Genomic DNA, 25,272 nt, shown 5'->3' with positions numbered 1-25,272 from the left:
CTTACCATTAAGCCTATTTATAAAAGTAGCTATCCTAGTCCTTAAAAACATCAAAAGTGTGTGTGTGTGTGTGTGTATAGATATATGTGTATAAACATATATACATATATATTCCACTTGAACATACAAAAACCCACATTTGTTGGGGAAGAAATGAAGTAGAATCCTATTTCTCAAATTTTATCATTCCTACAAATCACCTGAGGATCTTTTTAAAATGCAGATACTGACTCAGCAGGTCTGGGATGGAGCCTGGGATTCTGAGTTTCTATCAAGCTGCCTTGAAGCTTGATAGGATGTGATGCTGAAATTGCTGGTCTAACACTTTGTGTAGCTAAGAACTAATTTTTCCAAATCTGTGATTTTCTTTGGACTCTTCTAATTTCTTTTTAATGTTCACTTATTCTTTCCACAAATTTTTACTGAAGGTATATTATGAGGCAGGCATTTCACTAGGAGCATAAATAAGATCTGATCTCAGCCCTCAAGGAAGAGGATGGCCACTTTCCTAGCGGGAGCAGAAAAGGCTAAAGATGTGGCTTTATCTCCAGATAAAGAGGAGTTCACAGAGTGAAGAAGAGGAGGATCCCATCTCAGGCAGAAGAAACAGCAAGACAGGCAGTAAATCACGCTGGAGGAACTGCAGATTACATCAAAATACCGGAACACATGGTGTTTATGGTAGAGAACAGATAGGTGACTGGGGAACGGTAAACAGAGTTATTAGATCATGGAGTCCAACATGCCACTGGTGACTTTAGAAAAAGCAACTTTAGTGGACTGGTGAGGTCAAAAGCAGACGACAGTGCACTGAGAATAAAAGGAAGAAGAAATTGAGACAAATGAAAACTCTTTCCAAAGATCTTGCTATAAAGCAAATCAAGAGACCAGTACCGGAAAAGGACAAAAAGTCAAGGGCAAGTTTTCAGGTCTTTAATTAACGTGAGACACCTGAGCACACTACACAGGAAAACTTGGGGTCAATGAAGAGAGAAAGTTTCAGAACACAGGAAAGAGATGATATTTGACCAAGTGGTGTCCTAAGTAAAACAGGATGAAGAGAACACCAAGAAATTCGCTTTGGACCTAAGGAGTGACACTTCTTCCTAAGACTAGAGAGTAAGGTTTCTTAGTCCCAGCACTTTTGAATTTGGAGGGAGAACTGTTGCCAGAGGGGGTCGGGGTGCTGCTCTATGCACTGAGGGACTTTCAGCAGCACCCCACCCCTGCCCCTCATACTCACTGAATACCAGTAGTAATACCAACGGCAGCCCTGTTGTGACAACCAAAACTGTCTCCAGACATCACTAAATGTCCCCTGGGGGAAGGAGGGAGCAAAACCTTCCTGATTCAGAACTACTGGTCTAGAGGCACAGACTAGATCATTTTGACAAAGCTTAGAGCGAGACTGAAACAAAGTGGTTCCCATCTACCAGCTGTACCCTGAGAAAGGAGGAGGGTCCTCTGCTCAAAGAGGGGGGGAAGTATGTATTGCTGTGGGTGAGAAAAAATTTGCAATGATTTTGTGGGGAATGGGAGAGGCACATAAGCAGGGAAACAAAATCACCTGGGTATTAGAAATATTTTCGATTCTCCTAAGGCCTAAAAAGCAAGTACACTTCCCTTTATGGGCTCTCCAGAAAACAGTACACAAAAAGGACATGAGCTTGAATGATGCACTGAAAGATCTTTATCAAAATATTCTTAAAAATTTAAGGAAGTGAATCATTCTGAAAAGTGTTTTGACTCTTAGAAGAACCATTTCTTGTTTACCAGAATAGAGATTTAGGGGTAAAAAGTGAATTGATCTTTTTTCAGAATATACAATCTTATCAAAATTCTGTAAAGCCGTCAATAGGAAGTCTTCTGTTTTACTTTTGCACTCCTATCCATTACAACAAATACTCTGATTTTAATTTTAAGACACAAAAGTAAAACAATCTAACATTTTCAATGATGCACCACCTTTGAAAAACTGTCACATTAACTTCCACATGCTGGGTATAGTCCACATTAATATTTGTGCTCAGTCTAGAGAAAAATTTAATATTTATATCTAGGTCCCCAAATCTTAATTACTGCATACTTACAAAGTGACTGGTCAGAACATGTTGTAACTAGCTACCTCACTTAAACTTATCTTCTAAAAACAGTCTTTATGACTTGAAAATCTGGTTTATGTTTTAACAACCTAATTCTCGGAAAATGTTGAAAGTATACTTTTCCCAGTACACGTTAGGCAGTTGCCCTTATACAAGTGAAAACAGACCAGATGTATGATAAACCTCCAGTGTCTGTCAACATTATTTGCAAGGAAAGTAATCTGCAAAGAAATTTATCTCACTTAAAAATCTCCCCAAAATATGTATTTAAAAGATATGGAACTTTGCCCCAGAAATTTTTCTCTTTTCCTTTTCCTGGATCCATGAACTTATTGTAGCACTTTCATACGCAGCTAAGAGAACTGCAAATCTCCCCTCAAGAGACTGAACGCAGCTCAACACAAATATCTAGCACATTAAAATATGCTCAAACCATCATTCCAGATGTAATAGGCAAAGATTCTCATCTGCTAAAATTAACCTCAGCATAAGCATATGTTCAGAAGTATGAGTGTTTGCAGCTAGAGATGCCACGGTGGTGGTGATAGTCTCACTATGGTTAGTTAGTCTCACTACCTAAACAGAACTCCTCTCAGCTCCACAATCATTTGAAGTTGGTCTCAATACTGAATGATAAGCACTTTGGGTATGTTACCCACTTCTCTTTCAAAGAAAGAAAATTCAAGTTGGGTTCATTTTCCGATCTGCTACCATGCACTGATCAAAGGACAAAAAATTATGCTGAAATTCCACACTCTAAAGACCAAGGTGAACAACATCACTCAACTGCATTTCCAATTTGCACCATGATCTCTGCACACTTGAGGCCTCTGTAAGATGAGCTCTGATAACGGGCATTATGTCATCAGGAAAAGCCCGTGCACTTCACCCAAAACTGACTACAAAATGGTACACAGGCCTTTTTTGCTCTCTTACCAAGTGAGAAAGAATTTACTGAAGGCAAACATATTCGTACAGCAATCAGGGTTATTTCTAAAGCTGTTAGGTTATGTCTTTATTCCTCCCAAAGGAAATGAAAAGTGCACATGATTTGGAAACATGTTAAAAGGTATAATAATTGAGAAATGGAATGTTAAGTGCAGTTAAAGAACAACCTAGATATAAATAATTCAATTATGCTTAACAAATCTAAGGATTTCAATACCTGGCCCACATTTTAAGCTACCGATTAAAAAAAAAACAACTCTTGTTGTCTATTTACTGTTGCGAGTTACTAAATCAAATTACTTCAAAACCAACATTAAGCAAATAAAATTTCACTAGACACTTCAATCAACAAAGTACTGAGTTCTGTCAAGTTCCAAAGTGGACAGACTTCTGAGACTTATTTTTCTTAATATAAATTGGATCCAATCTCTGAGGGTGCTCAATACTAAAAAGTCAAGGCCATAAGCACTGATTTCCATGATGAATCATAATCTTAAAATAGTTTATTCTAACATATTTGGATTACATAAACATGAAACCTTGACATAAAGGTTAGCTTTCTCATTTCAAAAAGAAATCTGGGTATACTTAGGTGCGAAACAATGTTCATTCTTTTCTTAAACAATCTGTGTTGGCCTCTCACTGGCTTTATTGTCTGTGGGAAACAATGCAAGTATGCTAGTCCTAATTCTATTCTCTTTTTCTGAGTTCTTTTCAATTTTCCTCCTCCAATGTAATTTAATTTAAAAAATGTCCCCTTAATATTAAAAAAAAAAATTTTAGGGCTTCCCTGCTGGCGCAGTGGTTGAGAGTCCGCCTGCCGATGCAGGGGATACGGGTTCGTGCCCCGGTCCGGGAAGATCCCACATGCCGCGGAGCGCCTGGGCCCGTGAGCCGTGGCTGCTGAGCCTGCGCGTCCGGAGACTGTGCCCCGCAACGGGAGAGGCCACAACAGTGAGAGGCCCGTGTATTTAAAAAAAAAAAAAATTATCGGAAACAAAAATTAACTGGGTTCAAAGGTCATGCCTTAGCATGTAATAATTACTTATAACCATTTTATTGACAAGGTTAAAGTAAACCTAAAACAAATGGCAAAGGATGTAATTATTCCATTTAACATCTTCATTAAGGATTCTTTTCCCTAAACAGTTGAAAATAAGGCCAAAACACAATTGGGGCATTGTGACATCTATAAAATTAAGAGTCAATAAATAATCTTAACTGTATTATTATTTTTGTTTTACAATACTTAAAAGAATTCAGGAACAGAACCCTTAATTGACTAAATTATGCAAGGTGTGATTGCATCTCAAGTGAGGCACAGACAAAACAATATTAACTGTGAATGGTGTTAATCAATGGAAAGTAACATCATGTAATGTCACCTTAAGAACTAAAAAACTATACACTGCAAACTAAGAAGATGCTGGGATAACTGTTCAAGGAAGGCATACAATTTTTTTTTCTTTTTTTCTTTTTTATTTTTTTATTTTTTTTGCGGTACGCGGGCCTCTCACTGCTGTGGCCTCTCCCATTGCGGAGCACAGGCTCCGGACGCGCAGGCGCAGCGGCCATGGCTCACGGGCCCAGCCGCTCCGCGGCACGTGGGATCCTCCCGGACCGGGGCGCGAACCCACGTCCCCTGCATCGGCAGGTGGACTCTCAACCACTGCGCCACCAGGGAAGCCCAAGGCATACAATTTTAAATAGTAAAATGCCTCAGGGCCAGAATGAAGAGGTTTCAGTTCTAATGCTAATAACTGTGACTAGCACTGGCCACCTAGAGAAATGTGGGAAATTCGTGGCTTAGCAAGAAAGAGTCCCTGGACAGATGAACGGTACCTGTCCTAGCTGGACCTGTAAACTATATACATCTTTTGAGGGAAGAAGGAAAATGCTGGTACACCTTCCATATTTTTGAACCTTGCTCTAGGTAAAAATCAGAGCGCTAGCACAAGGCGACGGGTTCTGTTACTGATGGGTATCACAAAGCTGACCTGCCCCAGACTCAGGATCCTTTCTACTGTGCAAGTTATAGGAAAAATGGCACCCTAAAATAAGCGAGTCCCTCTCCTGGGGCTTCCAAGATTTTTAAGTAAACGTGAAAGCTATAAAAGATCAGAAGAATATGAGAAAGCCAGAAGCGAGAACGGTGCTAGGGCCTCAGCAGCCCTGTTAACAGAAGCGAATTCCAGATCGTAAAATGCATAGAGAGCAGAAGGGTGTAGAAACAATCATGTTGGTGCAAAGGCAATGAGAACGTTATTAATCCTCATTTACTGCGATAGGTTGTAATACTAAAGAGGGCCCAAGGGTGTACATCAGACTATCTGAGCAGGACCACCCATGAGGTGTTCTTTCCTGGGTTAAATTCCAAAACCATGTAAGCATCTGGGTTTTTTGCTTGTTGATCACCATCCCAGGAGGTCTACTGCTTGGGCTTCAAATATGTACTCTAAACACACGATGAGCCAAGCATACTGTTCTTATTTCTATCAACCCATTCTAGGCACAATGGCTCAATGAAATCATGCACTTCACTTTGAATTAATCAGTTGGATAAAAAGGAGTTTAGAATGCTGGTTCATAAATTAGAACACCCAAGACGACGCCCTTTATGGCCTTCAAAAAATTTACAAAAAAATAAAAGAAGAGAGGTTTCTTTTTGGTAGAATACTGAATATGAAACAAGTCAAAAGGCCACAAAGGGGCACAGGCCTGCCCGCTGCTGTATCCCTCTCATTCATCTCACATCTGGTCTTCTCTCTGAAGTCTTTCTCACTCAGTCTCAATTAACTTTTGGCATCTTTGGTACCAGCTGGTGCAAAGAAAGAAGCTGAAGAAAATCCACAAAGTGAACCATAGTACTGAGGCTATTGAGAGCACTGGACAATAATTTTAGAGAGTACTATTAAGCTATACTAAGTCAGAAGATGAATCATAACTCAAAAATCTTTTAAAGCTACTTTTTTTTTTCAGCCAGCTATCAGAAATGTTACCGCTTTAAAAATTAAAGGCAGCTCTCTTGCTTGCTCTCATTCTCTGAGACTACATTTAGTACTGAGTACAAATTAATTTCCAGTTATTAGGGCATTTAAAGGAGTCATTTTGCTAACAAAGACTGAGTTGGTATAACTGATTCACTTTGTTGTAAAGCAGAAACTAACACACCATCGTAAAGCGATTATACTCCAGTAAAGATGCTAAAAAAAAAAAAAAAAAAAAAGACTGAGTTGGCCCTGATGAGACTGTATCAGCCTTTAAAGATTTAATTCCTAGGAACTACAAGTTTGCTAAGCATGTGTGAGACTCAAAGCAGAGAAAGAAAAGATACTGCTTTTAAGTTGTCTGATTCCTGAGAGAATATTCAAGTACAATCATAAAAAGATCAAAAGAAAATCTACAAAGCTTGCTAAAGGTTGAGAAAGTGCCTGATATATACACATATGCATATACATATATAACATGTATGTATATAGATTGTATTAGATTATCAGAAACCATTATGAAATGTTAAATTAAAAATGTAAACAGTCAAGAGAGAAACAAAAGCAAAGACTCACTGAGCAACAGAAAAAATATACACCATTAAAAATCAACCAGGCTCAACCACTTCCAGCCAGATGAGATGCTTTAAGATGTCAAAGCAGATATCTGACAACAAAACGCAACAAAAGGCGTAAGTAGTCAATAGCGACTTTCTTTTTCCACCAGACCATCAATCACTGGAGTTAATGACAATGGATAGAGAGCTGTCTAAACTGCTAAGAACAAAGGGAAAAAGTAGCGAAGTATTCCTCTGGAGAAACGGAGAAAATCACACCTTGAAAGGACTCAATGACAAATCACAAACGTCAGCCTTACTCCACTCTCTGGACTTACATGTCATCCTGACTTCAAGACCTGGTTATACTATTCAATCTATATGCTCTGAAAATCATTTCCATCTGATGTTTAGTGCTTTCGAAAAGAATCAAGGCCATACCCTCATCTACAACCCTTGGATAGTTAGAATAATCACTAGCTGGAGGCTCATAAGATCCAAAGGCTTGTCAGTGCCTTTATTCTCATAGTTTCTCAGGTGAATCCTCCATTCGAATTTTTCCTTCATCCATAAACATTCCCTAGTTTTACTAACAGTTAAATGAAAATGCTGCTGTGTAAGGGAAATCCTTTTTTGGCCCTTTGAAAACTGATACTAATTTAAGAAGTCACCCTTTGTCTGCCATTAATTAAAAGGTACACTACTGACTTTATCTGCTCAGAGTATAGAAGTCATGTTAGGAAGAAAACTTTCAACACAGAGCTCAAATTAAAACAAAGGCTTTGAGCTGTGGATCTGGAGACAGGTAGTTTGTACTTACACCTCCCCATTTAAAGTACTGCATCTACAGCACGTGGCAAAGAAAAAGTACAGCTGTAACACAGTTGAAGGGATTGTCAAATTCCAAATTTAGCTCTCTATATCAAGGTAACAATTAAATTTTACATTATCCCCTAAAGAGTCTAGCTATTATTTTTTTAAGCTCTGATGAGAAATTAAATTACTGCTTTACATTTGGAAGTACAGGTAACTACAGTTATTGTGGCATTTCATGGTTTCCAATGGAACCAAGATCCCTACTATGTCTTCCTAAACTGGTTGCTATGAATGACTAGACAGTCCAGAATGGACAGTAATTAAATAACTCCACTTCTCTCTCAAGTAAAAGTAAAAGATAATATCTTTTGAGACCTCAAATTTTATTTGAGAGACTTAATTTGGGATAAAATAACTCAAATATGCTTTTCAAATTCTCAGTGTCATATAGGGAGGTCTAATAAAAATTCTTTTCAAGCATTTTTCTAAGTGATTTGAGTAAGACAATTTTTCCCATACAATGGATTGAGTCAGACACAATTTTTTAAAAGTAATTTGTTTATTTCAGTGATTAACAACTTTTCTTTTCTCCCCCACATGGCTGCATGGCAGCAGCTTGTGGGATCCTAGTTCCCCCACCAGGGATTGAACCCTCACCCTCAACAGTGAAAGCATGGAGTCCTAACTACCGGACCGCCAGGGAAGTCCCAACAACTTTCTTTTTAGTATGAGTGTATTTATGAGAAATGTATAAATCTTTTTAAAATTTCAATCGAATCAGCCTTTTTCAAGTCCCATGGAAAAATCTCTACTCTTAAAACTTGAGTTCCTCCTTTGCTGAATAAGAAAATGATGAATACTATGTCATCACCATTAAATTGTTGCCATCTGGACATATTAAGACAATTAACCGAAGGAAGGAAGCCGTCTAATTGTTCTTCCTGTAATTAGATCACAGCCATCTCTTTATTACCAGCAAGCCAGGTATGCCAGCAGGCTTGCCACTAGCCTAACAAATCAAACTGCCTATGTTTAAAGACTGGTACTGAGGACCAGAAACACAAATATAGCTCGAATAACTAAGTAAGTTGTAGAGGTAGAAAAAAAACTTCAGAGTTTAAAGTTCCAAGAACACATAACTCCATCCCATCCCCTCTCCCCACCCCCTGATGTGAGGTTGTTAATATCCAAATCTGCATAAATTATCCCTTAATTATTTGCAATTAATATACAACAGTGATTTGCATGCCCCCAAAGTCTCTATTAGCCATTTCGGACAATTATAACAATAGTGAACACCCAGGTATACTACATGCCAGGCAGTGTTCTAAGTGCTTTGGTGTTCCTTCAAGTGAAAATCAGGAGAATTCTCCATTCAAATTTCTACAAAAGTTATAGGGGACCTTGTTAAAACACCTATTTAGTAAAGACCTATATATTTATACAACTTGGATTCAGTCAGCTACAAAGCCATTTTTCACTCAAAGATTTTGCTGGATAAGTGTATGAAAAAATAGAGAAATATATTAAGGTTATGCTACTATATAAATAAAAACAGTGAACAAATTGTTAATTTATTTGGTAAATGAAAAACCTATTTCTAACAAACCACTGAAACAGCAAAATGATGGTTATATCACTTGCTTAATGGGAAAGTTTAATGAGCAGACAAAACAAATGCTAATATACTATAAAAAAGAAACAATAGAAATGAAATGGAAAGGAACATTGCATATTTTCAGTGTAGCTATATTTAATGAAGTCTAAAAAACCTTCACTTTTAAAAGTCAGCATGAATTTTTTTAAGTGCAAGAATAATTTGCAGTAAATAGATTCTTTGCTACATAATGCCAACACTTGGATTTTCTTTGCCGATTTGTTAGTTGAAGTGTTACTAAAAACCATAAAAGTATGGGCATTACAAATTCATCTTAAAAGCTAGGCAGTGGCTATGGTATTTAACAATTTGCAATACTTGTATGAAGGTTTTAAATTTGTTTATAACACCCAAAGTAATTTACAAATGGAATTCTATAAAGATGTGTTTCACCCCTCTAAAATGTGACTATCTTCCCCCCCCCCATGTGTTTTAAACTGTTCAAAGTGTATCTACTTAGCTCTTAAATAGTTACAGAATTCAGTCATAGGTTATGAAATGTGTCCTCCAAAAACATATGTTTAAGTCCCAACTTCCAGTACCACAGAATGTGACCTTATTTGGAAATAGGGTTATTATAAACATAATTAGTCAAGACGGGATCATGCTGGAGTAGGGTGGCCCCCTAATCCAATATAACTGGTGTGCTTTTAAGAAGAAAATTTAGATACAGACAAGCATAGAAGGAAGATGTGAAGATACATGATGGAAAACAGCCATGTGATGACACAGGCAGAAATTGAAGTGACATATCTACAAGCCAAGAACAACAAGGATTGCTGAGAACTTCCAGAAGTTGGGAAGAAGCAAGGAAGGATTCTCCTCTAGAGCCTTCAGAGAGAGAATGGCCCTGCCAACACCTTGATTTCAGACTTCTAGCCTCCAGAACTATAGGAAATTAAGTTTCTGTTGTTCTAAGCCACCCACTTTTTGGTATGTTGTTACAGCAGCTCTATGAAATTAATTATACAGACCACATATTATAATTAGAATCTACCTGTCCAAAAGAGCATGTTGTAAGGAAGGCATAGCTTTGAAGTCAGCAAACCCAGGGTTCAAAACACCTATGCAAGTCAAAGGCTGTGTGACCATGGATTTGAGTTTGCTTATTTGTAAAGAAGGGAAAATGAATCCTACCAAACAGTGTATTTCTGAAGATAAATTATATAGAATGTCAATGATACAGAGGTTAGAAATTTTCTCTGTCCACTCTCAAACCCCTCTCCCTGTAATGAGAATGTATTTTAACATATGGTCAGACACTATTTGGCTAACAATTCAGAAAGTAATATGATAAAAAGAGGACTGTAATTCAAATATTATTAAATAAATTTTATAAAAAACACTGTCCTAAATGAAGCCCTGATAGCGTTACTACTTAGGAATCTCTAAATCTTTACCCTGGGTATGACCACAGTGCTATGTGATGTGATGTTTTTCAGAACCTTCTAAGAAGGTAAATGCTACCCTTGCCTATCTGAAAAGGCTCAAAGTAGTTTCAACAACCAGAGAAGATCAATTCTTAAACAAGTCATCTTTTATACTTTCAAAGATTATTTATTTAATACAAGTCTTTTGATTTTACTAATATTCTTACTAATATTCTTACTAATGTGTAAACTGACCCAAGTTCAGTAATAAACACAAGACTCATGTCATTAAAAAGCGACTGTTCAAATGCAAGAACTTTTTATTTCATGTAATAATCATAACATAAGCAAATAATAATTAACTTTGGCAAGATTAGTAGAAATAGAAGTATAACTCACAAATATGATAAGCATGTTCCCCTGATGTGTGGATTAGGCAGTAATATGGCCACAATGTTTAGAATCATCTGTCCAAAGACTTTGGAAAAGGTGATCAAAGGCCAGCACCATGACATGCTGTGGATTAAACCTCATATGAATCTAAGTTTAGTGACTTGAAGAAAGCCTAGAATCAGGTTATATATTCTAATAAAGTAAAATAACTGTAAATTATTCACTACTACCAAAGACAACAGCTAACCTCCAGACTGCTTGAATTCAAGTGGTGAATAACGACTAACATTGAATACTTACTATGTGTAAAGATAACTTTACATATTTCATTTATTTCAAGCCACAGAATATTCCTAATATATGAGTTTTATATACAAGAAAACTGAGTGCTAAGTTTTGGCTAAATATACAGTGTATAACTGCCACATTTTAGAAAGGAGCTGCCAAAGCCACAAAAATATAAATTTGGAAGCTATCACTGGCTCTGCTTTACAAGTATTAAAACATTTTAAAGGATAAAAAAGTTTTGAAATTTTATTGAATTTGTGGGAAAAGGTGTTTTCAAAAAGAAATCTTATTTAGTATCAATGGAACACAAACCTGCCTCCAAAGTAGCAAGTTATTTAGAAAGTTAACAATATTACACCATGGTATCACTTTAAGAAAAAAACATATCCTGAGAGTGGAATCTAAGAAAATGAAGCTGAAGTGAATGTTCAGACACTGGAAAAGAAGACAGCCCCAAGTACACCTCTAACAGTGAAAACACAAGTTCAGTGTTTCACTGTAGCCTTACCCTGTAAGGATAAGCCTGGTACGCATGTTACATTTTTCCGCACAAATTTATTTGCCTTTTCTAAAGAGAAAAGGAACTAATAGTTGGTGAACCTCTGCCACATGTGCCTGGCACTTTATTCAGTGGTACATGTTAATTTTTTAATCTGACAGGCCTGGGTTTCAATCTTTGCTCAAATATTTACAGGTGGTGAGATCTCAGGATATTAAATCCGTGACTCAGGTTTCTCTTAGTAAGAGATATTAAAGCAACAACTACCTCACAGGACTTAATGAGAATTATATTATGCAGGTAATAAAATCATCCCAGTTCTTGTCACACAGTATATGCCTATTAAATATTAGCTAATATTATCATCAGTTAAAGAAAAAAAAAAAGGCAGCCCTGCAGGCCAGCTTTTAAGAAATGATGCTTCAAGGCGCAGTAACTTGTCCGAAGACATTTATCTAGAAATGTTAGTTTTGAAAACCCAAAGGCAATAAAACCTATGCTCTTTTAAAAAGTGTTCCAATATTGTTAGCCTTTCCCTCTGTTCCTCCTGCTTCCTCAGCTGGTCTTTTACAGAAGAGAAAACTTATTTCATTGACTCAGGGTATTTAAATGCTGGAAACGACCTTATAAATCACTAAGCAAAGGAGTAGCAAATTGCTTTCAACAGACAAATCCAACTGATAGCCTCTGCCTGGAATGATAGGTCAAAAAGGAGGCTGGGAGGTACTGTGATGAGAATTCTGAGAAAGGCAGAAAAATAAGATACAACAGTGACAGCCGCCCACCGGCTGAGCGAGAGTGGTGGGAGGACAAACAACACAGGTCAATCAAGTGCTAGTTCTGCTGCTGCTGTGCGAGCTTCACACGCTCATTAAACTAACTCATCTGATTCTCACTAAACTCAGGGCTCAAGGTCACAAGTTCCAAGTGCACTCTCTACCACCTACTGGGCTCTGCATAAGCATGCCTTCAGCTTCCTTCACTACAGGTCACCCTACTATCCAAAGCATCTCACATTTCTCATACAACATAAAGTTAGCCCATTAGCACCATTCTACCCCTTGATATACTACACATATTTTACGGATTACTTAGAATATTTGTTCTGTATCTTGACTAGAACACAGCAGAGTAATTCTAAGTACATATGAGACGAAGAGCCCCCTGGGGGAAAAATAAAAAGATATAAGTAGAGGGAAGAAAAATGTCTGCACAAAGCTCATGCCAAAATAAACCACTGACTTGCATTAGTCTTTGATGTGCACCCCACATCTAAGTGTAACATTAGTAGTAGTAACATTACTAGTAACATTACTCCTAATATACTAGTAACATTGCTCCTAATCCCTGATAAGCTTAATGCTTGCAGTTTTGGTCCCAAAGGGACCCTTTTTATAATCAAAGCATTTAATTACATGATACATCTAGTACATTTTTCTTTGAGGTATCTGATAACGAAGTTTCACCTGGGTCAAAAATACTTCCAACAAAACCATCTCATATGCGTCATCCTTTCATTCCTTTCTTGCTACAATAATTCATTTTTAGATCAACACTTGAATTTAAAACATCTGTGATGGACTTCTCTATTTTTTATTCACCCTCCAATACCAACGACCACAATTAACTGCATACTTTATTGAAACACTAAAAATAATTATGTATCACTATTTTTAAAAAAAACGTTAAAAAATCTCGTGTATGGTACATTAAATATTTGCATATTTTAACATATCTAAAGTGGTGATAATGTGGAAGATATGTGTGTGTGTTTTGGTGTATGAACATGAATATGTATCTCCCCAGGAGATTCTGTGTTAGTAAGTCTGTGGTGACCATCCCCCGACCCCCAAGTATTTTCAAAAAGCTCCACAGGTGATTCTTCTGTCACACATTTCCTGGCTGAGAACCACAGAGAAAGTGTATTTCATATAGCTTCCAATACACATGCCCTCATTTAAAGTATGCCCCCAAAGAAAACAATTTGTGCCATTAATTTTAAATTCTAGTTCTAGAAAGTTTTGCTGGATCAAGGTATCTTGTTTTTCATCTCCCATTAAAAAGTGTAGCAACCTTATTTTTTCAGAAGTAGAAAATAAAATTTTTAGAGCCTACAACTTAAGTTAGTTTAAAAGATGTTTCCTATAAAACCACAGCATCATCAATTAAGGAAACATTTATAATTCTCTGCCACACTGTAATATTTATGATTTCTTACATAATTTTAATTTATTTTGCCTATCTTAAAAATGAATATACACTTGCTCTCTTCTTCTTCATTATGTAAAATATTTAAAGAGTAAAATGTTAATGCTTTTTTTCTTTGAAAGAGTTAAAAGCCCTTATAACATTTTAATATAGCACCCAATAACGATGAAGGCACATAAGGTGTAACAAAATTATTTTTAATCAAATGTTCAATTTTTTTTCATTAAATGTTGTGCCCATCTAAAATATAAACAATGACAAAAATCATAATTTTTCTAAATCACTTACTGAGTAAGGGAATATATATATATATATGGAGTATGTGTGTGTGCATATATATATATATATATATATATATATGCACACACACACCAAAAAAATACTGTATTTCTTTGATCCTAAGACACATTTTACATTTTGACATTTCTGAATTACAAATGTGTCTTACAATCGCTGGCATGTCATATTGGAAGCATTTAAAAATTTCTGAATGGTGCTTCTTACAATCAATGACACCTTAGATCTGATGAACTAGTGTTTATAAAAAAATACTTCTTCAAATTAAAAGAGGTAACTTTCTTTTTAAATGTAACGAAACTGTTCCACTCCCAAAACAACCCCAAATTTGTGAAAAATGGCCAATAAATTTGGTGAAGCAACTAAATTATCAGAACAAGAGCAACTGCTTTGGTAAGAATGTAATAGTTTAAATAATAAATTGTATAATTAATTATATGAAGTCATTTCCAGAGTTTTAAACAAATAATTTTATACTATTCCATCTTCCAATGCTTTCTAAGTATTCTGTACACCCTACACACTGAGATAAAATTAAAATAAAGGAACATTCCGCCTATGATATGCTGTAAAGACTACGCTGCTTTAAAATAAGTTTCTATCGACAACATAAAATGATCAAAGTACAGTATATGCGTTCATGCTAAGAACAGAAGCCAATGTTTAATGAAATGTTTAAACACATAAAAAAAATTTAGAAATTAATGTCTATTAACGCTGCAATCTACTAATACCACACTAAGTCCTATCATTCTCTCTAACATATCACAAATCAAAACACTATGTGATCTCCTGTCTAATGTAATTATTGCCTGCAGCACTTCAACTGTTTTATTAAAGTATTTAGGTGCTCCCTGCATATTTCTAATTGCCAGCATTCTAGTGACAGCAGTACTGTGATCAAAAGCGTCCAAAATGTGACAGGACTTATGTGAAACTTAGCAAAGTAAGACAATGAACTTTTCTCTCCACCGTTTTAAAAAAAATAGTGAACGTAAATATCAATTTTGGAAATTCAGTATGAGGGTGAATAATATCCTTTCACTCAAACATTACACAACAATACAAGGATAAAAGTGAGCCTAACTACACATAATTATTTTTCAGCTGTTTTAAGAATGTCACACATTTCCAAGATGGGTTTCTAGGAGACAGTACTGACAACTGATTAGGTAACTTCCACCATCAGAATCGTCAAACCAGTGCAATACTTGTACACATTTTGTTTTCAAGTTTGCACATGAAGGCCCAAGGGTGATAAAAAGCTTGGGATCAAAAGTCACTGAAAAGTCTCACTTTCTTTTTTATTGCTACTTAATCCAAGTGAATGTCACTTAATTTTGATAATGATAAATGTAACTAAAGTAGTCTGAGAGAAATCCCAGTTAATGTAATTTCCTTAAGGACAAGGCTAAATCTTTCCAGAATATTAAAACTTTGTACCAATGTCACAGTTTTTCCCATTACCCCAAGGAAATGATCTGAAACCAACTCGAATTATTGGACTGAATTCAATTACTCTAGAAATAAACACCAAACTCCCTCTCTCATCCACTTTTCCAAAAAACAAAATAAATAACGTACTATTTCTATTTCAGAACCTACAAGAAGAAAAGACTTTATTTTTGGCGAGAATCCTTAAAGATCTATAGCTCATCAGAGGGAAGCAAAAATCACCCAATGTTCAATGGCTGGTGTACTCCATCATTTCTTTTGGTGCGGGGTGGGGTGGGGGGCTTGACAAATGTAACTTAAGAATTTTAGGTAAATAGAACAAATGAGGAATTACTGGAATAGGAGACAAAGCAACTGTTCATGGGACCAAATGAAAGCCATCATTAGAAACGGAAAAACATCAATGGTTTTATATATATGTGTATATATGTAAAACCCAAAGGAGAAACAAACAGCAAATAAATGAAAAGCAAAAGCAAAAACATAATAATAATAAATAAAACAGGAAACTTATCCCAAATTCTTCTGCTACTCAGTTTACCTTGGAGGCTAATCTGAACAGCATTATGCAGAGCCTACAAAACACATGACAGACACATTGTTTCTGGTATACAAGTTAATGTTTTAAAATCCACCAACACTACTCTACATTTTGTGCAATTGAGAAATTCACTTCAGGCAAGTGACCAGAAAGTACTTTAGTATAAGCACTATCTATGCAGAATAGCAAATAGTGTGAAACAAAGCAATGCAAGCATTTACGTGAAACTCAGCTTGATGCTAAATCTGGCTTCATGCTTAACTGTATTAAAAGAGAATTGCCAAACTGCCAATGTATTTCTTTACAATATTTCTTATTTTACCATCACAAAGGCTAAGAGCTGTAACTATGAGCAATGTCAATTAGCCAAATTTCTCTTATTTTCTATCGTTTTAAAGAATATTTTATTATCTAAACTACCAACTTTCTATTTTTCTCTGTATGTGCATGAAAATAAACACACAGAGAAAGAAAACTCTACATATGACTTATGCAATAAATATACACAGATATTATACACATACTAATGAGATCTGCATGATTTTTATATCAAAGTACATGCTTTTTTCAACCACATGGTTCTTTGTTGTTATTACGAGTAATAGAAAAAGTCTGCAACAACTAAGCACGTGCTGCTTAATGATCCATGGTTTTAAGAATCTGTAGGTTAAAAAAATACAATTCCTAGAACACTGTTATCAAACAAATAAGTTTTATTGGCATCTAAAAACAAAATTCACCCAACATTGAAACGTACTTTAATATTTATGTTGTTTTCTTTTTTTTTTCTTTTTTCTTTTTTACTCACTGCAGTATGAGGAACAAATCACAAACACTTACTTTGGAGAAACAGAGACCATAGTGTAGATTTTACAAAATCACTTTTTAAAATCTCTGTATTGTGCTCCTCAAATATCTAGAGCCAGTCTTTGCATAAAATATCACAGCTTTGTCTATTACCTTAAAATTCTGCAGCAGCCTAAAGATATGGATAAGATATACCACCGCTTGCTATTCTGAAATATATCTATTACCATATCCAACCTAATGGTAGTAGCTAAAAAATTCTTTCTTCCATAGGAAGTCTCTGACAAGCTGTTATTCATTTCCTTGAAGTTAAAAGAATCTGGGGGCAACATTTATATTTTATCAGAAAAATAAAAAAATGTTTACCTGCCATGTTCATATTAAGAACAATGTCTATACAAGTCAGTTGTACAATTATTTTAAGAGAAAGGTGAACATGAACATGAGATTAACTTAATCCTGGCAGACAGAAGTGAACAACTAGGGCCCAGTCGGCCATTGATCTATTACAGAGAGATGACAACTTTACAAAACGTATCTGTTACCTACTGAGTGATGGTTATGTCCCCTCAGTTTCTGTGCTTTCTACCACTGCTTCACTCTCTATATCAGCGACTGTGTCACTCTTCTCCTTGTTCATTTCACTTGAAGCGGTCAGTTTTCCGTAAAGTTCAGGATCACTCTGCGCTGGTAAAGGTGGTGGCTGAGCGTGTCTCTCGGTATTTTCACCATTAACCTGAGGCACATTATCACCTTTTCGCTGAGAAGTGGCCCCTTCAAAAAAATCAAAAACCCGAGCATGAGGAGGGGGGACCCAGGTGTTTTGAATTCTATCTCGTCCAAAACGATTTCCATTAATTTCTCTGCAGAAATCAAAATCTCTGTCATCCCTATCCCTTTGCCTCTCCCAGGGTCTTCTGCGGTCATCAAAATCTCTGTGAACTTCTTGTCCAAATCCTCTGTTCCAAGGACCACTTCTAGGATCAAACCGATAGTTTCCAGACCGAAATCTACCTCTTTCTTCATGTAAGCCTTTTGGACCACCATACACAGGAAGAACCCGATGCTCTCGCTCGTCAAAATCTCTATGCCCCCAGGGCTTCTCTGGAGTAAAGCCAAAGTGGTCTCTTCGACCAAGATGATCTATGCCTGGCCTCACAAGATTCTCTCTAATATCTACAGGAGGTCTTCCAAAATGATCTCTACCATCTAATGGAGGCCTTCCAGGACCTTCTCTTGGATCTACAGGCCGTCCAACCACATCCCTAACATCCACAGGGGGAGGTCTAATGGTTTCCCTGGTTTCTATGGGAGGAAACCGGTAATCTCTATCTCCTTCCTGTTGAATGTTATCATTCCCAAGTGGTATCCTTTTTTCTGGATTAGCCACATTGTCTACACTTTGTCTTCCAGGAACTAGAAAAGGTCTTTCAGGTGGACTAAAAATATCTCCTGGAGGAAAAGGACCACGGGGTGGTGGATGAAGAGCTGCATCAAACGCCGCTGGGGGAGGGAGTCCCCGCTGAGGTGGAATTCCAGGCTGCATTAAAGGGAATCTTGGTCCAGGTGTCTGTGGTATTAGTCCTGGACGAATGTCTAACATTGGCATTGCAGGCATCCTTTGATTAGAAAGATTTAAAGGGGGTAAATTTTGAGGCCCAGCTGGTGGCTGTGTTCCCAAAAGTCCAGAAGTATTTGGAACACTGGGTGGCTGTACTCCTATAAGTCCAGAATTGTTAGGTATATTTGGGGGCAGCATGCCCAGAAGTCCAGAACTACTCGACACACTTGGTGGCTGTATTCCCAGAATTCCAGAGTTATTTAGAATATTTGGTGGCTGGGCTCCAATAATCCCAGAACTATTAGAAACATTAGATGGCCGGACTCCAAGAATTTCATTATTACTTGATACATTTGGTCTTTGGACTCCCAGAATTCCAGAACTGTTCGTCACATTTGGCGGCTGTCCTCCTAAAATCGCAGAGCCACCTGAAACATCATTTGGAATCACTAAAATGGAAAGAAGAAAAATAACACAAACAATCATTCTAGTGTGAAAAGGAAACTATGTTTATAATTATTAATGCTATACTTTCCAGTGGTTAGCTTAATAAGCTACCTCTGTCCCCCCAAGAATCCACATATACTAGATATTAAAAAATTAAAGCTAAAATTAATACCATACGTAGTGAAATTTAAATATTAAAACATAAGTGGGGCTGCTACCTAAAATCTTTACATGCAATCTTTTTAAGTTAAACAAAAATATCAGGTTTTATACTGATTCTCCACCTTTAACAAGTCTTTCTAAAGTACAAACAATTCTTAATATACTAACAGTGGCGCCATAAAAAAAGGACTTTGGTTCTGAAGATCCTAGGGGCAGGACAGGAATAAAGACACAGACGTAGAGAATGGACTTGAGGACACCGGGAGGGGGAAGGGTTAGCTGGGACGAAGTGAGAGAGTGGCACTGACATATATACACTACCAAATGTAAAATAGCTAAGCTAGCAGGAAGCAGCCGCATAGCACAGGGAGATCAGCTCAGTGCTTTGTGACCACCTAGAGGGGTGGGATAGGGAGGGGGGGAGGGAGACTCAAGAGGGAGGAGATATGGGGATATATGTGTATGTACAGCTGATTCACTTTGTTATAAAGCGGAAACTAACACACCATTGTAAAGCAATTATACTCCAAGATGTCAAAAAAAAAAAAAAAAAAAAAGAAAGAAAAGATGTATAGTGTAGCCAAAAGAACACTGAGCTTGCAGGTTTAAAAAAACTAAAAAAGAGAGTTTAATTCCTGGCTCTGCTACTTGAAGCCTGTGTTGTGTGTGGCATCATGCAAGTAAATAAACTGCTTTACAGTTGCAGGAAGAAAAAAAAAAAAGGACTCACTGCTTTCAAAACTATATTTATCTTCTAGACCTAGCTGGATATCTGGTAGTAGTTACTCATAACTAATACTTGTTTGTTTTAATCTTTCTGTAAGTATACATATTTTGTGCAATCTTATTTTGATAACACATTAAAACAGTTCCAATAGGCCAAAAAAAGGAGGAGAAGGAGTCTTAATGGAAAGGTGTCAGAATCTATACTATCCTGAAGAGAATGCCAAATTTGTTTTTAACAGGAATTTTAGGAGATAAGTGTTTTACACATTCATGGCACCTAAGAATTAAACACCAATACAGAGAAGTAGTGATTATGATTTAGCTATGTATTTCTGGGGATTTCTTTTTTCTTTTTACCTGATCTGGTGTTTTCACCAGAAGAAATCTGGTGGTCTATAAGATGAGGTACTTTTTCTTCAGGCTCTGCTTGTTTAGTTGGAGGATTAAAAACACTCCCAGCTGGCAGAGTGGAAGTAGCAAGACTGCTGGCAACAGAACCACCTGGCAAAACAAGGCTACCAAATCCAACATCTTTCACAGTTTCTGGAGTCATAGATAATGGCGGCTGCACTAAAGCTGTTTAAAGAAGGAGAATATATATTTCAGATTTAATTAGCTAATCAATTCATGTGCTAGGTTAAAATATTAAGTATGACCAACACTGGTCTTGCCAAAGTTTTAAATGACTTCCTATCCTCTCTCCCCAATTATTTGGTAAGACTGCTCAGTTAACATGACATATGTGAATTTTCTTCTGGGCCCTTTATTTCGTTTACAATGAAAACTAACTTCTGGCAGCTTGAGTGTTTCATTTAATGGCATCTCTGTATCACCTAGCACATTATATAATAACTGATGCTCAAAATGACAAATGAGTCATCCTGAAGAAGCTAAATTATATTTAGAAAGCTTCATTTTTTAAAAATAGGGGAAAACAACAATTTTTAGAAATGTTTTCAAGAGAAATGTTTAGTAAAATAAGGATCCATCCTTAAGAACAAAATCCCAGCAATTAAAAAAAAAAATCATAATTTTTCAAGGATGCCAGTATGGGAATATCTAAATATAGAGAAATGATTGGTGAAGACCAACAAATATGAGAATGAAAATCCGCCCAATCCCGTTGAAACTGTAAGTACTAGGGTCTTTACATTCACTACTTTTTGTCAAATGAGGTAGGAAACTCATCAGATGAGAAGTACAAATAAAAAGGAAAAAACATTTCCTTTTTATAAAGATATAAAAAAAGGCATAAAGAATGGGTAGAAAAACTTCTGTATAAGTCACCTATACGTTAAAAAACTAAGCTAGAGGAATATAAAAATCACAAACAGAATTTCTAGTCAAATTTATTTCACAACACTACTAAATCATGTACTTTGGGATTTTAGAAACTTTTATCCTCACATTTAACTCTGGATTACCTAGACAAACTGTTAGCACAGAACACAGCTGTAAAATAGGGATAAAAATCAACCGGGATCATGTATGGGAATTATGAGAAGTAGATAAGACAGTGTGAACAATTAGGGGAGCAGCTGGCACACAGTGGTGTTTCTCTTTCTCCTTTAACTGATCCCCGGTTTTCCAAAATGAACAGTGTAAGGAGAAACAAGTGGGAGGGAGGCTCTAAGTAAGGTGAGTCTCTGTGAATGGTGAATTCAGAAACGGCTTCTGAACACTTTTCTAATTTTCAGAAAGAATAAACAATTCTTCCTAATTAACCAACAGTAACACATAAAGGATCCCAATGTTGTCTGAACACTGAAGTCTCGAGTTTAAAAATGTAAAAACAGTGGGTTATAACACCAAAACGTAAAGCTCTGTATCATATACACTCTCTTTACAATAAAGTCCTTTGGTCTAGTATTAGGCCAAAAAGCTCTCAAAAACTGATGCAGTCATCTCAAAAGAATAGAGAAGTAACATGAAAGGCTCTTACTTGTCCCAAAATGAACAAACTGAACTTCAAAAAGAAAGGTGAATGCAACCACTTGGAAGTAAAAAAACCATTAATCCATAAACCCTACTAAAAGTGAAGGAGAAAAAAGTGGAGGGAAGGGAGTGGAGAGGGAGAAATAAGAGAAATCCTCCCCACCTTCAGTCACTGGATATCACAGGCAATATCCATAGAACTCATTACTCTGAAAAACTGCACTTACAGGAAAGAATTTAGCATCTCCTGTACAACTGTACTTCAAGGTAACTAAATACTACTAGTTGATAAGAGAAAGTTTTTCTTTACAGAAAAAATTCTTGCTAAGAAATGTGGAAGGAATTACAAAATTCGGAAGGTCACCACTTTGCAACTAATGAAAAGTAGATTCAGCAATAATAATCAAAGGATGAAACCATCTGATGAAAATTTGAAGGGCGACTTTTTAAAATGACCAGGTCCCACTATCTGAATGCTCTGATCCATTACGACATCATTAAAAGTGGGACAAGAAGGCACTGCGTGGCTCCTGATGTGATATAATATCAAATCCACAGCACCCCACTTGTTAAGTATTCTTACCAAAAAAGTTGAAGCATATTCTAAACAAGCCTATGGTGCTAAAAACTTTCTATTTGCAGGAGATCCAAGGAAGATACCACAAAGAAGCAAAAACACCAAACCCATTATTTGGGATCTTGCACAAAGAAGTGAACTGCTTTTCAACAAGTCAAAGACATGAAGCATTTTTAAAAAGGGGGGTGTGGGTGGGGCTGCTCTAGATTAAGACATTTTATACATAAAACAAAAACCACAAATTTGATACAACAGAGCAAATCTGAATATGGACTGTCATATGATACTGTTAATTTGCTAGAAATCATTTAACCAAAAAAATGCATTTGTCTGAAAACTTCCATGATAAAAAAATTAACAATAATTCAAAAAATGAGAACCAACACATTATCACTATCATAAAGAAAGATAATCCTTAAAGTAGAAAACTCACATGTCGGTACTACTGGTGGAATAGTAGGTGGTGGTACAACAGGTGGTGGAACTGGAGGTGGCATGAAACCTACATGGAAAAAAAAAAGAGCAAAAATAAAATAACAAAAAGTGTTACTTTCTTTTAAATCAAAGATTCCAACAGCTATAAATGAAATCCTACATTCTTAAAACAGTCACTACTACCTCATATTTATGAATATATTTTCCATTTTAAAAATTACTTTTATATACACTACCTTATTTGATCCTTCGTAAGCTAAGTAAAGCATAGAGATCCCTATCATGAGCATATCCTATTTATTTACTTGGCACGCTCTATGATGCTGTAAAATCAATGATTAAGCCAAGCCAGGCAACCTATTTATACGTTAGCACGGTGACTCCATGGGAAGTTAAACATTGTACTTCAAGCTGCTGATACCATTATATGCAATAATGTCATCTGTAAAATATGCTATTGTACTTCTTTCATGTACATGCTGTTTACCCACTATATCAGAATACTTTTATTAACCTTGGATGTTACTATATTTTATTTTGAGAACTGAAACAAATCTTAATAAAAAATAAGAAAGAAATAAAATAAATTTAATATTGGCTGTTTTATGATTTTAAATATCAGGTGATCAAACTATAAACCTGCTTCCCTGCATTTTAAAAATATAGAGCTACCATTAAATTCCATTAGAAAATAGTGGCTAAGAATAATGGGGAAAAAAGATATGCGATTTTCAACAAATGAATGCTAGATAAAGACTCTATAAAATCCATATGGTATGGTTTTTGAAAAAAATCATTTAAAAATATATTCTGAGAAAAAATTTTAATTTTCAATCACAAATACAGATTTGTGATTGCAGATATCTGATGAGTAGTTTTCCAATATTTAAAATATAAAAAGATAAAGTTCTTATTAAAATCTGTATCAATTTCAAATTATGTATTAAACTGTAATTTTAAAAATTTACATTACATGACAAATTACAATCATTTTCAGACAATGAATTTACTTTTTGGCCTTGTTGAGTTTTTAGGAACTCTATACAATGACTAAGAACTTATATTACAGAAGTCAGTTCAGTAATTCTTTTCTATAGTACACAAATAATTCGTGAAGTTCAAAAGAAATAGTTTTGAAAAACAACATATATCGTTTTATCCCTTGTATTATCTCTCTCCTTTATTTGTTTACACCTTCCGCAATCTCATATGAAAACCTCTATCTCTAACCTATGTAAGCAATTATTTATATTTAACTGGTATGTGTTAAGTAACCTATAGTTTTTACCTAGAAACAATGATTCAAGGAAATTCTGTTTATCTATAACTTATTAAGTCAAAAAAAGTATTATGAATTCAATTAGCATTTTAAGATATACTATAAGTTCTAATGTCAAAATGGAAATCTAATGATTTTTAGGAGGACTAATCTATATAATTTAATGCATACTTTCTGATGAATGGGTGATAACTATAGAGAACTTTTATATAAAAACTTTAAGATACATTTTAAATTATTTTAAGGCATTTCAATGATTTTAAAGGATTCCATTTCTTTTCTGTCAGTTCTTCTTAAAGTGTGGCCCACCAACAATATGCAACAGCTGGGAACTGGCTCGAAATGCAACTGTCCTGCCCCACCTCAGTTCCACTGACTCAAAAGGAGGCTGGGCCGGCAATCCGTGCTTTAAGACGCCCTACAAGTGATTCGGATGTAAGCTATGGTTTGAGAATCACTGCTCTACAGCATTTAAACCTGGAAACAGAACATTTTAAATGATATTCTAAACAGAGTTCAAACGATAAGATGAAAATTTCTTACCAGGAGGTGGTTGTGAAGGGTTAAAACTCGCGCGGAGAAAAGGCGGTGGAGGAATTGGACTGAATCCAGGAGGAGGAACTGGCATGGACACGGGAAATGCTGGCGGGACCAAACTCACTGTAGGCACTGCTGGAGCTACCGGAATCTTTGGTGGAGAGAAAATAAAAAGTCCATGTATCACTTTATCCATCTACAACAATGACATCTTAGGACAAAGGTAAATTATTTCTGTTTCTTTTACAGGAAGGTAACAAATGTCATTATATTAAGTTGTTTTGGTTTTTTTTTCTTCCTTTTTGTATTCTTATAAGTGTACTTGAGGTAAAAGACAGTATTTTTCAACAAACAGTATATGCAGAGATTGTGAAATCTACCTTATATTCAAGTGATGTAAAGATGTGGGCACGTACTTCAACAGTGAACACCATGCTCAATTTTACACTGCCATCTCCTACTACGTTTACAATACCTAGCTATGTTATGCGATCTAATCACCATTAGGAAGCATGTCACTAACAGCTTTAAAATGGTTTGAATTTCTCATCAATTTGTTTTCTACGCCTAACCATAAATTCTTTTACTCATCCTAGGTACAACAATTCCCAAATACTTATCCGTATTATGGCATGGCTGTACCTCTCTCAAGTTCACATTGTATCAATGGTCCATTCAACATCTCAAC

At 36.0% G+C, this 25,272-nt stretch overlaps 1 protein-coding gene across 8 annotated transcripts in view; it reads right to left on the bottom strand.

The window, feature by feature from the left end:
* The window catches only part of SCAF8 (SR-related CTD associated factor 8), a 134,992-nt gene that overhangs the window by 41,879 nt on the left and 67,841 nt on the right, over positions 1 to 25,272 (bottom strand). For 5 of the 8 annotated variants that reach the window (XM_059083719.2, XM_059083726.2, XM_059083727.2 and 2 more), the window contains 4 exons: positions 24,591 to 24,735; positions 22,767 to 22,835; positions 20,179 to 20,397; positions 16,814 to 18,935 (listed from right to left, as the gene is read on the bottom strand). In XM_059083719.2, coding sequence (XP_058939702.1) covers positions 17,485 to 18,935; positions 20,179 to 20,397; positions 22,767 to 22,835; positions 24,591 to 24,735 — 1,884 coding nt within the window. In that variant the 3' untranslated portion in view covers positions 16,814 to 17,484. Of the gene's footprint in view, positions 1 to 16,813; positions 18,936 to 20,178; positions 20,398 to 22,766; positions 22,836 to 24,590; positions 24,736 to 25,272 lie in introns of those variants that run through there. The other 3 variants (XM_059083725.2, XM_067011064.1, XM_059083720.2) reach the window with 2 other exon arrangements.

This window comes from Kogia breviceps, chromosome 13, assembly GCF_026419965.1.
Source record: "Kogia breviceps isolate mKogBre1 chromosome 13, mKogBre1 haplotype 1, whole genome shotgun sequence".
NCBI lineage: Eukaryota > Metazoa > Chordata > Mammalia > Artiodactyla > Physeteridae > Kogia > Kogia breviceps.
This window is presented reverse-complemented; position numbering and strand designations above follow the sequence as displayed.